The sequence below is a fragment of the Psilocybe cubensis genome, chromosome 13 (assembly GCF_017499595.1).
Source record: "Psilocybe cubensis strain MGC-MH-2018 chromosome 13, whole genome shotgun sequence".
In the NCBI taxonomy this organism is placed as follows: domain Eukaryota; kingdom Fungi; phylum Basidiomycota; class Agaricomycetes; order Agaricales; family Agrocybaceae; genus Psilocybe; species Psilocybe cubensis.
Genome location: NC_063011.1, coordinates 2,162,510 through 2,178,445, shown reverse-complemented (window position 1 = coordinate 2,178,445; position 15,936 = coordinate 2,162,510). Strand labels below are relative to the sequence as shown.

General features: G+C 48.4%; 5 protein-coding genes across 5 annotated transcripts; 2 read left to right on the top strand and 3 right to left on the bottom strand.

Moving 5' to 3' along the window:
• Positions 1–394: 394 nt before the first annotated feature.
• JR316_0013367 (uncharacterized protein) lies at positions 395–2,551 on the top strand (the record flags this gene model as incomplete). The annotated part of the gene is made up of 5 exons (XM_047898976.1): positions 395–1,282; positions 1,346–1,705; positions 1,757–2,292; positions 2,350–2,359; positions 2,438–2,551. The coding sequence occupies 5 exons, from the start codon at positions 395–397 to the stop codon at positions 2,549–2,551; spliced, it is 1,908 nt and encodes a 635-aa protein (XP_047742524.1).
• A 1,664-nt stretch (positions 2,552–4,215) lies between these two features.
• JR316_0013366 (uncharacterized protein) lies at positions 4,216–5,252 on the bottom strand (the record flags this gene model as incomplete). Its single annotated transcript, XM_047898975.1, has 6 exons — positions 4,216–4,247; positions 4,319–4,417; positions 4,705–4,757; positions 4,819–4,899; positions 4,963–4,990; positions 5,057–5,252. 6 exons carry the CDS (start codon positions 5,250–5,252, stop codon positions 4,216–4,218), a joined length of 489 nt encoding a protein of 162 aa, XP_047742523.1.
• A 1,981-nt stretch (positions 5,253–7,233) lies between these two features.
• On the bottom strand, positions 7,234–8,557 carry JR316_0013365 (uncharacterized protein; the record flags this gene model as incomplete). The annotated part of the gene is made up of 3 exons (XM_047898974.1): positions 7,234–7,700; positions 7,962–8,296; positions 8,379–8,557. The coding sequence occupies 3 exons, from the start codon at positions 8,555–8,557 to the stop codon at positions 7,234–7,236; spliced, it is 981 nt and encodes a 326-aa protein (XP_047742522.1).
• A 2,194-nt stretch (positions 8,558–10,751) lies between these two features.
• On the bottom strand, positions 10,752–12,910 carry JR316_0013364 (AP-1 complex subunit mu-1; the record flags this gene model as incomplete). The annotated part of the gene is made up of 8 exons (XM_047898973.1): positions 10,752–10,757; positions 10,798–10,887; positions 11,030–11,154; positions 11,381–11,504; positions 11,631–11,935; positions 12,022–12,151; positions 12,232–12,575; positions 12,712–12,910. The coding sequence occupies 8 exons, from the start codon at positions 12,908–12,910 to the stop codon at positions 10,752–10,754; spliced, it is 1,323 nt and encodes a 440-aa protein (XP_047742521.1).
• A 569-nt stretch (positions 12,911–13,479) lies between these two features.
• JR316_0013363 (uncharacterized protein) lies at positions 13,480–14,700 on the top strand (the record flags this gene model as incomplete). The annotated part of the gene is made up of 2 exons (XM_047898972.1): positions 13,480–14,174; positions 14,223–14,700. The coding sequence occupies 2 exons, from the start codon at positions 13,480–13,482 to the stop codon at positions 14,698–14,700; spliced, it is 1,173 nt and encodes a 390-aa protein (XP_047742520.1).
• Between the last annotated feature and the right edge of the window lie 1,236 nt (positions 14,701–15,936).

The following is a 15,936-nucleotide window of genomic DNA, read 5'->3' as shown; positions in this document are numbered from 1 at the left end:
CGTCCTTGTCGTCGTCGTTGTAGTTGGAGAGGGCGTATGGGCACTAGGTGGGCGCTGTGCTGGACGACGAGGAAAGAAAAAAGCAGGTCGGCTTGGCGAGTCACGCCGGTTTGTTGAAATTTCGCTAGGGGCGTTGTTTGGCTTTGTTATGACCTCCAAATAATCAAAGAAAGCCTCCTGTCCCCTTCTTCTCAACTATGACTCCTTCTGTGTACAGGGCCTCAGGCCTTCAGGAATCCCGTTTCTTATTCTCGCAGAGACTGGAGGCACTATGTTTTTGTTTATGTTTCCACCACGTGCCACTATTGGGGCACACATGGGCCACACACTGTCGCTGGTTTTTATACTGCTTCATGCCTTTTCTACGGCTTTGGACCTTTCATAACTTTGGACTATGATACCTGACTCTCATCTGCCTGCGCCTGCTCTGCACAGATTTTTGCATGAACATTTTGAATTGGACCCTCTAGGAACTGGGAGGTTCACTTGCTCAAGGCCGCGCAATCCAGTTCTCTTCTTCAATCGGCATCTCGCTGTAGGTCACCAGCTGAAAAGAGTCGAACACGCTGCGTGGATACCACAGCAGCTTGCTAGGCTATGTGAAGATGCAATTATTCAGTTCACTGAACACGGGCACTCCTTCGACGAAACGTCTGGTTACAAAAAAACGAAATACGGTGCTACTGTATCAGGGGCAAATTCTGAAGATGTTGCTGCGCACCATGTCGGCCATATGGCCGCGCGATGCAATGCATACGCGTCAAAGCTAATGTTCAATCCGAAAGACCCTACTTGGTTCTCATTTGTGCAATCAAACATAGAATGTTCTCCTAATTCAGAACACTCCTTCAATCTGTGCGGCACCACAACAGTCGTCGCACGGAAGACAGAGATTCTACAGACATTAGATGAATGGGCACTTTCTACGATTGATAGGCTTAGTACCGTTCCATCCCTTTTCAACTTCGAATTTTTTGCGAAGAATAAGGACGGGGAGCGGTTATTACGAAGCATGGTCTCCTCGACGTCGTTCAAATGGGAAGCTCCGACGACTACTGGTGTAATTGCGATGGAATCATCGCACCAGCCACCTCTTGATTCTCCTTTTCTCAAGTCTTTGTTTCCATCTCTGAAAGGTGTGCCAACCAACAGAACATCCCAGGGAGCGGGCCCCAGCTTGCCTTTGTTTAGCGTAAAAAGGTCTAGTCTAGTTGCTCCATCGCGGCATAACAAGGATCGGGATTTGGACTATAGAATAAACCCCAATCATTACATACAAAAGGTAAGCTGACACATCAACTGCGATCGACGACTAAAGAATGGTTAACACTTACACATTTCTCAGGCTTGGTATACGGCGGTAGTGACAGACGCCACATTTATTCTGTTTAGTTGCGGTACTCTTCAAAGGATTGGTATTCGACATCGTGGTAGTCAGACGCTCTTCTTGTCAGATGTGATTGACACTATGCGCTGGTCTTCTCTTGGCTTTGGTCAAATTCACCTCGGCCTTGTTTTAGCTGCGATAAGAGATCGTCTTTCTATGATTAATGAAGAAGAATTATTGAACAGACACTCTTCGAGACGCACAGAGAACCTGATACAACGCAACTTGTACAATGCTATCAAGAACAACGCGACCAGACCACAGCAACGTATAAGCAACCCTGTGCATCAACTGACCTCTACTGAAATGGACAAAAAGGTTCGTCCCTACCCTCACTGCACAATCTAACGTTCACATAATGTATCTCAGTTCTTCAATGACGAGCTTGCAAGACGAGATATGGTGTTCCTTTTCGCCGACTTCGGCGTTCATCAATCCCCCGCACCTTCTGCCTTTCGGCGCATGGAGCCATCTTGCGTCTCACGATTGTTCAACTCAAACTCCTACAACTTCAAACACAAACCATCCTATTCCCCAGACAGCTACATCTCAGCAACAATCAACCAAACCTCAATAGGAGAAGGTTCCATGGGCGTCGCATACAAAACTATCGTGGAAGTCGAAACATCCTCCGGCACCAAGTATCAGCGCGGCATGGTAATAAAGCTAGCGACAGGTGATATAAAAGAGAAAATCATCAACGAGTACGAGGTGTACAAACAGCTCGCGAGCCGCGGTGTCACCCGCGGCATAATTGGCACACATGGCCTGTTTCACGACACGGAAACTGGAGCTATGCTCATGCTAATGGACGATGCTGGAAATTCGCTTGCAGATCGCTATAACCGAGAAGGTGCAAAAACGAACGGGGACGGAGAGCCAGCCCTGGTATCGGACAAAGAACGGTATGTAACCTCGATTTTTCCCGCATGTTATTTCAATTTATTTGACCTTCTCTACAGCAACGAGCTGGTAGAAATTTTATGCGGAGTCCACAGAGCCAGCATCATTCATCGTGATCTTACACCTCGAAATATAACAATTAATCAGGACGGTGAGTTCTTCATAATAGACTTTGACTGGGCTGAGCATCGCATGTACATCAGCCAAGCTATGTTTGAAGAGGACCAGGAGGCGCTACAGGAGTCTTTGGAGGTGGAATAGAAAGCCGAGCCAGCATCGTTCTTTTGATTTTTGCTGTGGAACCACATGTTGTGTCAAACCTGATGTTCATTGCGACGCAGAAAGTCCAGTTTCCATCAACAATATATAGAAGTACGGATATACCACAATCTTGTAGACGGTATGAAAGTAACATGAATATACATATATCAATGACCATTGAGCTTCGACATGTCGTCATGTGTCAACTAGTTTTACACTGCGTTAGGTCAACGAATCCCCCGTTTGGAAGAATGGCGCTTCGATTCAGGTCTGTACCTGTCTTCAAGTTCCAATATTTGAGCGAGTGTGAAATTTCTCTCGACAAAGCCACCGTCTGAGTATGAGGCAGAGAGTATCGGACCGTACAACACTTGCAATGTGGACTGAAGGAAAACATGGATTGCTTATAAGTTATATATATGAAGCACTCTTGGACCTGAGCCTACCTGAGCTCATCACTCACCGACGCTATTTCCTCAAAGCTCATAATCACTTCGAGTATCCGATGGTCGCTGCTAAATTTTTAGTGTTTGCCTAAATACCAGGTCTGATAAAATTTCTGCATTACAGTAAATGTAGGGTGGATACTGGTGGATACCACGGACGCCAAATCAAATAGGACATCCGTCGACCCAAGCAACGCAAACGAGGGCGCCCGATCAGCACAGGCGCCACAGTAACTGCTGTCACGGACAAGCAAAGTTCCCATGGAGAAATCAGTCTATGAAACGGTCTATGATCTTCCAGGTACGCCACGCTCTCGTAACGGGGGCACATCAATGAGCACTTGGGTTCTACGTAGCTCTGGTCAGATCGCGTCAAAGAAGACGGGCCAGCATTATAATTGTCAAAGGCCCCGCACTCCCTTAATGTTATGCTCCATGAGACAGGATACATGATGGAGTAGATATATAGCTGTCAACCTTAATGATTTTGGATGTCGCTACGATGCTTTCTCTGATTAAATATCCACCCTTGTCCTCACCGGAGAGGTCGCGTTCTGTCGCGATATATATACACTGCAATACCCCATTTTCAAGACTAAGCCAGCCAACTTATTTAAGGAATTAAAAAAGTCAACATCAATTGCTACTACCAACAACCACAATCTAACAACAGAATCATTCCAACACTGACATACAAATTAGAAAACATACACTAAAGAGTGGTGATGCATCACCATAGAAAAGCGCCCGCCCATACACCAACAGGACGCCTTCAGAAATACAGCAAAAGAGTACAAAGAGCGGGATTCATAAACATGGGGGGGCGTAGTCTGTCCGTTCCGTTCATCACAAACGAAGAAATCTAAAAGCGATCAAAAAAAAGATCAAACACAAAAAAAAAAAAAGAGTCCTGTCTTGTCCACAATTGTCCGAATGCGATTGGATGTTCGGCGATGCAGATGCAGATGCAGATGCCGCGAGTTTATGCGACGTACAGGAGCTATGATATCGTTATAGTTCGGTTAGCATTGTGTCATGGATGGATTGATGGATGGATGGAATGACGTACGACTTCGTATCCGCTCGACTGCAGAATCGGAGAACGAATGATTTCGATCTTTTTGGTGGATGGGTAATACCAGAAGTATGTATCCGGTCGAACTGCAAAGATGGAAAGGCAGAATCAGACAGAAGCACAACAAATAAGGCATAGTTTTATCACTTACTTCCGAGAAGGTTGACCCATTGTGCTAAAAAAAAGCGAAATCAATTAATACATGTCACGACAGAAATTGTAAAAGGGCAAAAAAGAAATACCCACCAGTCAAAGCCTTTGTTTGCGAGTTATACGACCAGATGGCAGATTGGGATTGTCCAGAGGCAGAGTTCCCAACATTTTGAGACGTTGATCCAGGATTGGCTAAACAAAAGTTACGCTGATCAACACGTTTACATATTCATCACACGACGGTGGCTTACTTGGATTGGTTGCAACCATGTTGAAAGAGTCAAGATATCCACTGCAAATATGACGTCAGCATTTACTCAAAAAACCTGCGATGGTAGAGGATGCCCGAGACGCACAGGTTGCCACCGGCGAAACCGAGATAAGGATAGTTGTTTCCGGTCTGATAAACCCGTCAGCTTCATTTCACTCTAATATAATACAGAAGAAACTTACAATCGCGATGTTGAAAGGCGACGAACTCGGTGTGAACGTAACACTCAATTTATCGGAGGGCGACGTGTTGATTCCAAAGCTGAAAGCAAGCCAATGAATTCAGTCGAACGCAACGAATCGACGCAAAAGGTGAAACATACCCAGTTGAACCGGCGTTCTTGGAAACGTATCCGACTTCGGCTCTGTTCGATTTTCTGACTACTTTGATAGTTCCTCCAACCCTGTACACATTCAATAAGTCTTCTTTGAAAATATTTGACAGTCCACCACAAAGAGTTACTCACGGTACGACTGATTTTGTGGGCGAACGGGCTATGTATTCAAGATAGCTTATTAGATATCCATTTACTGACGAAAAAAAACTCATAAAGAACTCACCACCGACACGGGAGGGGGAGTAAAGCGACCTAGGCTTCAAAGGGCCCAATCCTGCGCGCAGCCGTGCGGCGTTCGTCACTAGGTTGCGGTTATCCAATGCAGGAGACACATTGGCTCGCGGCGCAGCAGACGCATGCACCGCAAAGAGCGCCACGAGGAGGAGGAAAAGCTTCGCGATATGCTCAATCACCAACATCTTTGTCTACGTCCTTTCTTTTGCTTTGCGGATTGCAGAGCGTCTAGCAAAAAAAAAGAGTGAAAGAGGGAGTGGGCGAGGAAGAGAGAGCAAGAAGCAGAAGAGGGGCCTTTTGTTCGATTTCACTAAAAGCAAAGAGGGTGAAAAATGGCCGTCAGGTCCAAACTTATTTCATCAGCGTCTTGGAAGAATTTCAGCGCTTGTAATTAACAATTCCAGGTACAGGGGGTGATTGATTGAACCAGATTGAACCCTGTATCCGCTTTCGCCGTCGTTTAGGGCAGAATAAGGCCCTGTTGGGCTAGAAAAGTGATTCCATTCGGCACTTCCTTTAACTGAGCAGCATCAAACGCTCGTGCTCTCTGGCAAAGGCATCTCTAAACTCATCAAGTTGAGCGACAAAGATGACGACCCGTGGCATTTCGCGGTATACATAGGACCAAGCAACAACGAATGGGTCAAAGGTCGTCGAAGCGAAGCCAGTGTGAAGGTCTAAGAGACGGCGAGATGATCACCGTTCACTGACAGTGATCGAGGGGGTTGTTGTTTTCCTTTCAAGTGTCCACAAATGGCACAATAATACCTTTTCGAAAAATTGTGTGATCGTGATCGTGATCATCATCATCTACAACAACAACGTCACACCTGCCGAGCCTGCCGATAATGCCGTCCGCCTTTCTCTTCTCCCCCAACAACGACTCCGCACAACTCCGCTTCAAGAAATATAACAGCCCCGATCGCCCTTTGATTACAATTTGATCAGGTGGAATTGGTTAATTGACCCATGTTGACCATTGAGAGATAAGAAGAAGTTATTCAACCACTGCGCCGAGAAATCGCATGATTGTCTATCGAAATAACCTTCATACTACTAACTAGTGTTCAGTGTCAAGTAATTCGCAGGTGGATCCAACACAACAAGGTATGATGTACGATGGTTACCGGAGACTGTTCACCATCACGCTTTAAACACCGGACATACGAAACGCCAAGATGTAGTCGCTCTAGCCTTTCTAGCCTTCGTGAGTCGTGACTAAACCATCTCGAGTTTCCAAAATCCCCATATCGCAAGTCCTCCGCCCCGCCCCGTTATCTCGCCATCATCGCGCTGTACATACATGTCCAGCCGATAAGAACCAACCATCTCGTCAGCACCAGCAATTCGAAATTTTCTAATTTCGAAAAAAAAACCAAACCTAAAGGGGGTACATGCCCTATTGAAATTTTGAATGTCGTAATATAACATAACCTGTTGTTAACGTAAAACACCTCCGAGCGGCGAGCGCTCACCCTCGCCGCTGTATGGAAATAGACGCTCGTTCGCCGAGAAAAGGACGTGTTCCTAATTTCCTACGTCCAAGCCGGAATCAAGTCGCTACCAAGTCTCTGGAGACTGGAGACTGGAGAACCTGGAGGTTTTGTGAAAAGTTCGCGAGTGCCTGGATGTGGATTGTGCGGGATCATCCCAGATGGAGGGAGACTTTCAGGTTCAGACTGCATTTACTTATTATGCCGAACTGTATATCGAGAACTGATATTTACAGCTTTTACATGAAGCATAACTTGAATAAAACTAATCTATAGCAGCGCCACAGTGGAGTTGAAGATAATGTTGAATTGCACTGAGAAATGAGTACAATTGTATCGCTATCGCTACCGCAAAAAAAAAACAGTGTATTAAAGAATAAATAAATCAACCAACCAATCTACCATAACGTTTAATGACAATGTGAAGACAATGACGACGACGATGATGATGATGAGTGAGTAGTGTAATATAATACAATACAAAAAAAAACCTGATCCACATGCGAAACGACCACGAACATGAACAAAAAAGAAGAAAACGAACACGAACACAGAAACGAACGAAACTGAGTCTTGAGAAAACATCCACCCAACCTCAACCTCCACCTTCCACTCCACCGACCCTCCGCAAAAAAAAACATTAAAAGTCACCCAAAATCTCACCCATCATCTATCATCTACGGCGAAACCACGCCTGCCACCCTTTCACCTCCTCGCTCACCTGCTTGCTCCCCGCCCCCGTCCCACCCCCAACCCCACCCCCACTCCCGCTCGCACCCGCACCCGCACCCACAACACCAGACCCACCCCCACCCAACAACGGCGTCCGCTCATCCCCCACATCCACCAACCGACTCTCCGCCGCCGACTCGAGCGCAGCAGCCAACACAGCGCGTACAGCGCGCGGGTCTTCCGATGGTGTCGTCACTAGACCCGGGACTGGTACGATATCCTCCACCTCTTCTACTGACACGTTTTCTACGTTTCCGGCTCTTGTGGTCGTAGATGTGTTTGCGTTTGCGTTTGTGTCTGTAGCGCCGTACGTCGCGTTGTGCGTAGAGGTGGGGGGAGACGACGCCGGGTCAAGGAGCGCATTCCCAAAATCGTCAATTCCCAATCTTCGCTGGCGGATTTTCCAAGCTATACACATCGCAAGTAGACATCCTTGTAAAAGCGCGGCGACAGCGAACGTTATCCAACCTGTAAATTCGAATTTAGTCAAGGTTAAATGTGGTGAAAGGGGGTGAAAAGTGGGTGAAAAAAGTCCAATGAAAAACAGTATGTGATGGTTAGAAATAGAAAATAGCGACACCGCACTCAACAACCAACCACAACCAAAAGCCCAACCCCAACCCCAACCAAAACCAAAAACCAAAACCCCCAAAAAAATCAAACACTCACTCGTCCAATTCGTCCCAGGCCTCCACACAATACTCAACACCATCAACACACCACCAGGCGTCTGAATACACATCATCGGGACACTCAGCGCACCCACCAACCTCGTGCGGTACGTGTGCGCTAGCTGCGGGGCGTATTGGATGGCTGCGAGCGAGGCGGAGGAGAGCCCGAGGAGTGTTGCCCAGGCGGATATTTGTGGGGGGAGGTGAGGGGTGGGTGTGGGTGTGGGTGCGGGTGTGGGTGTGGGAGGGGTAGGGGGTAAGGGAGCAGGGGATGGGGCTGGGGGGAAGGTGGTGGTGCTTAGGAGGTACGCGGTTGTAAGAGCCACGAAGACGCTGTTTCACAAAGATTGATATGGGTTAAAGTAAGTAAGTAAGTAAGGGAGGGTAAGAGGGAGGGAGGAGGGGAAGGACGCACAAGTGCGCGACGGTGATCCACGCCAGAATCACCGAGAGCCGCCACTCCGCGCTTCGCACGCCCGTCTTCGTCTTCGTCTTCATGTTGCTCGTGCTCGTGCTGTGGTCAGCAGACGACAGCGGCTGCTCGGTGTCAAGACGGATGCCGGCGTAGCGCAGGTGCTGTGGGTAGTATATCATATACAAAACAAACCTAAACCCCAGATTTATTCATCAGTGAGGTACTTTGTCAATGGTGAAAAGCAAGGGAAGGGACGTACACGAATCCGAAACATATCCACTGCAAGCTGACTTGAACCACGCCCGCCGTCATCTCCGCGCAGCTTCCAAAGCTCTGCAATATGACGCAGGTCACGTCGCGTCAATCAAAGCGCACAATAGAACAGACTCGTCAAAGCAAAACACACGCACAACGACGCGACAGCACTTGACAATCGGAGCTTGCAGCGTGATCCTGTTCACATTCGTGTTCATTAGCGTTCTTATTCGACATTTGCACTTGCACCTGCAGCACCGCGCTCCCACTCCCAGTGTCCAGCACAATACAGCCCACCCATTACTGTACAGCCCAGCCCATTACAAGCAACACAGCGCGCGACTTACATGTTGAACATACCACACGCAGCGGACGTCGTTCCGAGGAGGAGAAACACGGGGCTGAACCCCTCTGACGACTTGGCATGGATAATCCGGAAGTGCTGCGGCAGATACGAGATGACGAGGCCGCAGCAGAGACCGAAGGTTAAGAGGGCGTTGAGCCAGTCGTGGTGCTGTATGCGATCATAAAGTTGTGCATGAAAGCGTTAATTTTGGGTTTGTATTGGTATTGGGGTTGGTATAGGCATTCGTATTGGTTGGTGGTGTTGTGAGTTTGGTTGGCGTATGTGAGGTGGAGGAGGAGGCTTACCGGAGTGCACTCATCCGACATGGAGGGCGCCGTTGAGTTGAGGTGAGGTAAGGTAAGGTGAGGTGAGTTGGTGGCAGAGGCAGAGACCACTACTCGCGTGGGGTGGCGGAGCCTCGGAAGCTATAGGTGTGACAAACAAACATGTGGGTACACTCGAGATAAGATAAGATAAGCGCATTTCGTCTCGACATATCTGTCCTTTATTAACTTGCAAAGTCTTGAAAGTCTGGGTAAGTATGTTTCTCTGGCGTAGATGGGTACTCCGTTGGAACTATCCTTGACGTGGCGGTCTTTCCGTTGAGCGCTTCCTCCAGACAGCGCCAGCTCCAGACCCCAGCGTTCGCTGTTCGGAATCCGAGCATATATCAGATTAATCCCAAATCTCTCTGCCTCCTAGACAACACCTCCATCTCACCACCCGCCTCATCTACCCACCGCGCTCAAGGTCAACCCAGAACACCCATTGGCGATTTTAACTTGAATCCCAAACGTCAGCCGCTCAAAAACTCCGCTAATCTTGAAATTTGAAAGCCCGTCGTGTCACACCGCATTAAAAAAAAACTTGCACCGTTCCAATCCAGACGACCGTTACCCAACCGCAACCACCCACATCCGTATCTGTCCGCACAACACCATACCCATAGGCAGACATCCATCCACATTCTCCACAATATGTTCACGATTCACCAGCGCACCGTTCCATCCGTTGACCTATTGACCCGTTGACCTGTTGACCATTTGACCTATAAACCTATTGACCCTACTACCAAAGGCGGTCGGTGTTTGGACACGCATTAAATTAGACGCAAGGATCGAGGCCCGAGGATCTGATCATGAATGCATGACGCGGGTCATTGCACATTGCACAGTCCACAACCAACACCAACAATTAGAATTAGATTATTAGACCACGCAAATACTTGGTTACTTGGAAAATCGGACTGACACCAATTTCGTACCCCATAATCTCTTATTCAATTAAATACAACATCATCGCAGAGTTCTTTTTTTTTTCTTTTTTTTGGCAAATGCAAAAACAACATTTCCAGTAGGTGCGCGCACGCGCTTATGCTCTACTCAGAGTGCACGGGAACCATCATCGTAATTTCGCTTCGATTCCATTGATAACACCCAGATTCGAGTGATCTAAACCTAAAAAAACCAGCAAGAAACATAAAAAAATTGGCGACGCGTCCCCTGAGCTGTTCCAAAGTCAAACTTCACAATTCCTGAATCCTGACAACACTGAACTGTGCCCAATTAAAAACTTTCAACCTACATTTACACTTGCACTTGCACCTCAGATCCAAACCCAGCTACAATTCCGAATCGAATATTTACTCCCAAAGCAACAACACCAAATCAAAAAAGCAAAGGTAAAAGAAAACCAAAACCAAAACCAACACCAACACCAACACCACACATAATCTAATTACACACACCTACGCACACGCACATACGCACATATTACACCTACACACAAAAAAAAAGACAGAGAGACAGAGAAAAAAACGCCAGCCTTCCTCTTCCCTCTTCCTTCTTGCTCTTTCCCTCTTACATCGGCATAATCGGCGCACTCCCCTTCTCCAACGCCGTCCTCAAACTACCAAAAAAGAAAAAAAAAACGCATCAGCGAAATCCCACTCCAACCCCCCCCCCCCCCCCCCCCCCCCCAAAACCCAAATAAAACCACAAAAACAAAAAACCCACCTATAATCATCCCCATTCTGCGTAATATACCTCACCCACGGTAACGCCTGATACCCACTCTTCTCCACAATTTTGAGGTATCGGACTTGGATGCCCGAGACGGTGAAGTAGGGGATTTCGAAGCGGACGGTTATTGGTGCGCGTTTGTCGATGTCTTGTTCTGTGTTGGGGGTAGGGTGGGTGGGTTGGGTTGGGTAGAGGTGGGTGATTGAAGGGATTGAGGGATTGAGGGGGTGGGTGATTGATGAGATTGAGGGATTGAGGGGTAAGAGGATTGAGGAATGGTGAACGATGATCAAAGACGTAGACATAGACGTAGACAAGATCAATAAATAAATCATATTAAAAAACTCAAAATGATAGAAACAAAAAACGCGTATACGTACCACTTTTAACACTAGGCAGTCCAAAATGCGCGCGCATCAAGAATTCGCGACTTCCACCCAACTGCTTGATCTTCCACACAAACGCAGATTTATCAGGGGCATACTGCACACTCCCCGTGGACGCCTAAAGCATCGAAGCAAAACAAACAAGTCAGCATTCACCCGTACCCATACCCGTACCCAAACCACCACCACCACCACCACCACCACCACCACCCACAAACCACGCAAACAGCACAAAAAAACTCACCCTAAACTTGGGACTATCCGCATCATCCGGCACCGGCACATAAATCTCCACATTATTCGCCGTACTCCTCCTCTTAAACTGCGCCTTGACTTTAACCATATACTCCACCCTACTTCCCTTATGACTCTCCACGGACGCCTCGACCCACACCAGCGGCTTGACGGGCGTCGAGAGCCGATATGACATGAGCTCGAACTCGCCGTCGGGCGGGATGAAGGAGATCGTCCGGTCGTTTTCGAAGCGCGAGAGTCGGACGCATTGGTGGAATTTGACGTCTTCCATTTCGATGGCTTTGCCGCGGGCGGCTGGGGAAGGGGGTTAGGGTTTATATAAAGAAGGAAGGGAGGGAAGGAGGGGGGATGAGGAGGGAGAAGGGAGGAGGGGGACGTACTTCGCCCTGTGCTCTCAAACATGACTTTATCGTTCAGTCCCAGCCGCAGCTCGGGCATACCAGACAAATAACACTTCATCTTCACCGCGCCCAAAATCTCTGAGCGTACCACATTTCCATTGGCATTCACCTTGCAGTCCGCTCATGAGCATAAACATTCCAACCAACAAAAAAAAACCCACAAGGGCACAAAAAAGACAACACACATACCAACATATTCACACTCTCAATGACATCCAAAAACACCTCGTTCTTCCTATACCTAATCCCCTCCGTGCGCCACGACACCGCATTCGTGACCGCCATCGGCGGCCGCACCTGCACCTCGAGCTTATGCGACTCCTGCGTGATATACTCCTGCAATATCTTGCTCTCCGTCGTCTGCGGGTACCCGAAGTCCATCATCTCGTCCATCAGCTCGTAGATGATGACAAAGTTATCCCTGATCGACTCTTCTTCCAGCTCTTTGAAGTACTCGACGAGAACCTGTGTGAGCCGGTGGAGGAAGATGATGATTTCGGACGCGTTGGTGTTGCGCTTTGAGAGCGCGAGGACTGTATATGGGGAGCGGTGTTACCATCATAAAAAACAAAACAAAAAACCGCGAGATAATCATGTTAAGCCATTGATAGATATAAGCACACAATCAATGAGCGTTGGAAAAAAATGAGAAAGAGGGAAGAGACCCACGGTACAAATTCGAGTGCCTGATGTGCATATAGTTGACCCCCTGGCTCGAAAAGCACGGCGTCACCTGCTGCCCCTCCTCCTCAATCTCCAACACAAGCGGCAGGAACCGCTCCACGTACGCCGGGGGCACGTCGTCGCGGTACGACCGCTGGATCAGCGGCTTGCCCTTGAGGTCCAGGATGGCGATCAGGCTGGCCATCGCGAAATGTGATGGATTGGTGGTGGGTTTGCGGGTTAGTTACTGCTTGAGTGGTGGTGTTAATAAATGTATATTTTCGTAAAGAGGTGGATATGTGTGTTTGGGGTGTGTATGGAGAGGATCGAGAGGGGTGGATAGGCAGATTAGCGGCGATGAGGACAACCAGAATCCTCAATCCTAGTTGTCATGCGCACGTGCCCGGAAGTATGTTCCCACGCTCCATCACCGCCTAACCTGGACGTCGCCTTAGGACCTGTAATCGACATGAAAACAGAAGACAAAGACCCTTTCGCACTTTCACTGTTTCATTCAATCGGGGGATGAGTCCTAAAAATCCTGAAACTGATATTGAAAGTGTTTCCCGTTCTTTCATTCTTTCGTCTGCTCTTGACATTTTTAGATACTTCCTCGGAGTGGCACAAAAGTCGCTTCGTGTGTGTTAGATACAAGATATAATATCAGAATCAGATTAAAGGGTCTTTGTGTGGCTCTCCTTGCTCTTCCTCTTACCCTCCACACTCATTGCTCACGACCAATTCAGAGTCGCGTACAAACCCACAAAAAGCAAAATGAAACGTGGGTTCTTGAACGGGAATAAGGTCAAGCAGCGCGCCTTGTATCCTCTTCCGTCGCCCAACGCAAACTCCAATTCAAACATCAGCACCAACGCAAATGCAGACCGCGATGGTGCTAATATCAATTCACAAATGCGCTACACCAAATCTGAGGCTCACAAAACAGACCACTCGCCCGCGTCGATCGTGTTTACCACCATCCCCCCCAGACCAGATCCAGACGGGCAGAGCGAGTGGATCGCACTGGGGGACGCAAAGAAGCGCGTGTTAGGTGTCCCGGGGTATCCTCGTGCGCTCCCAAGCATGGATGGCGAAAGTGTGGCATACGAGGTGCGCGATGCAGGGGCGCACGAGAAAGGGATGGGCCTAGGCGTGTTCGCGACGCGCGACATTGACGCAGGCGCGCTCATCTTTGCCGAGCGGCCGTTGCTCGTGATTCCCGTCAACAGTGGGCGTCTCGCGACTAGCGATAGCAATATTGAGAACACGCTAGCCATTGCGGTGGGCCGCATGCGCGCTGGTTCCCGGGACGCTTTCATGCAGCTCGCAAACTGCCATAACGACGAGGGCCCCCTGCTAGGCATCGTCCGAACGAACGGGTGGATTGTGCGCGAGCTCAGCGACGAAGGCGAGGGGACAGACAAAGCGTACACGGCCATATGCAAGATCGCAGCACGGATAAACCACAGGTACAGCTCTACGAAATCCAACCATTTAATTTACTAAGAAAATCACAGCTGCATGCCCAACATTCACGCTCGCTTCGACCTCGCCTCCTTTGCGTTCTACATACGCGCCGCGCGGGGGATCAAAGCAGGCGAACAGCTCTTTCACTCCTACTGCTCTGTCAACCTCCCCCTCACCGCACGACGCGCCGCACTCGCGCCTTACGCATTCACATGCGCGTGTCACGCGTGTACACACGCTTCACCTACGTCCGATACCCTGCGCAGAGAGTTCGCCACGCGCGTGGAGGCGTATCGCCGGATGAGCGATGCCTGGGTGGGCAAGAAAGCCAGTAAGAAGGTGGATGAGGGCGTCGTTAGAGAGTTGGAGGAGTTTCGGAAAGAGCTGGTGAGTGAGGGGCTGGATGGGACGCGGACCTATGGGGTTATGCTCAGCGCCATATTGCGGCTTTATATGAACTCGGGCAGGATTGGGGAGGCGAGGGTGCTTGTTGAGGAGATGAGACAAAGACAGAGGCTCGAAGGTTGAATACTAGATTTAGATGAATATACGTTGATTACTGCTTCTACACCAATACTCGGTAAACAACATTGGGTGTGAGGCTCTGCAAATGCCATGACGGACGCTCGGCATTTGAGATGATGTAGTGTGTGTTGTTCAACGGTGGTGCTGTTTTCTGTATTATTTCTGGTTGTGGAGTTCCTGGTACTGTTGTGTAGGACGAGGCGGAGAAGTCTGCAAAGACGGTTAACGACAATAGTTAAAGAATTGTTAACCTTCAGCTTCAGGATCATTTTTAACTCTTTCAGTTAGACATCAAGCCACTCAACGGCGGCCTATGATCATTCTGACGCACACTTCCGAATGTCCCCTCATCCTGTCGTGTATCTCTGCCATATTTCCAACATCCTCATGGAGATCTGTATAGCGTTAAAATCTGTCGAGCCTCCTCTTTCTCCTTCTGCAGCCCTCAGATACAGTGGTGGTGGGGGCGAACCCAAGCTTACTGTCTTCTCTTCTTCTGGGCAGTTAAAACCAAGCAAGTGTTAGTGATACAGTTGAATATCTCAAGATGGTGTCTACAGCTCCTTGGTGCCCACATCGTATCATCGTACTTGCTCTATCCCAGTCCCGGCTCAGCCTAGGCGACCAAAAACAATTTTGTGATATCTATTCAGCGCTATTCTGAGACTTCCACGTTCCATTGTTGGCTCTGAGTCGCTTCAAAATCGCTTCGATGAGTCGTCTCAGAATTATCCACTGCCACCCTGATTTTAGCGGGCCCTTAACATAAAGATTGATTCCCAAAACTTCCGTAACACTCGGTTTGCGTCAAACAAGCAACGGCCATCTCATTGATGACAACTTACATGGTAAATCTATATATATTTACGATGCAAGTGTATACAGTGACATTGCTTTTGGACATCGGTTGCGTATTGTAACAAGGCTGCCTGACACTGGCACCCACGAAATTGTATATGTGACAATGACACCGGCATTCCACGATGAGTGCGTAGCACTCATCTATGGATAAGATAGCAGCGAGGATGACGATTGCTTATTTGAGTTTTGTCTTCTCTGTTTTAATGATCGTCTTAACGTCTTCCGGTTCCTGAACCTGACACTTGTCAGGTCTCACCTGTCATACCTCCCCAGTCTCTTCTGTTGATTCTTTAATTTCTGTACATCTATATAATAAAAGTTGTCCTCGTATTTTTCTCCCCTACCGGCTCGTCTTCAGACTCGTCCAGTCTCATCTCG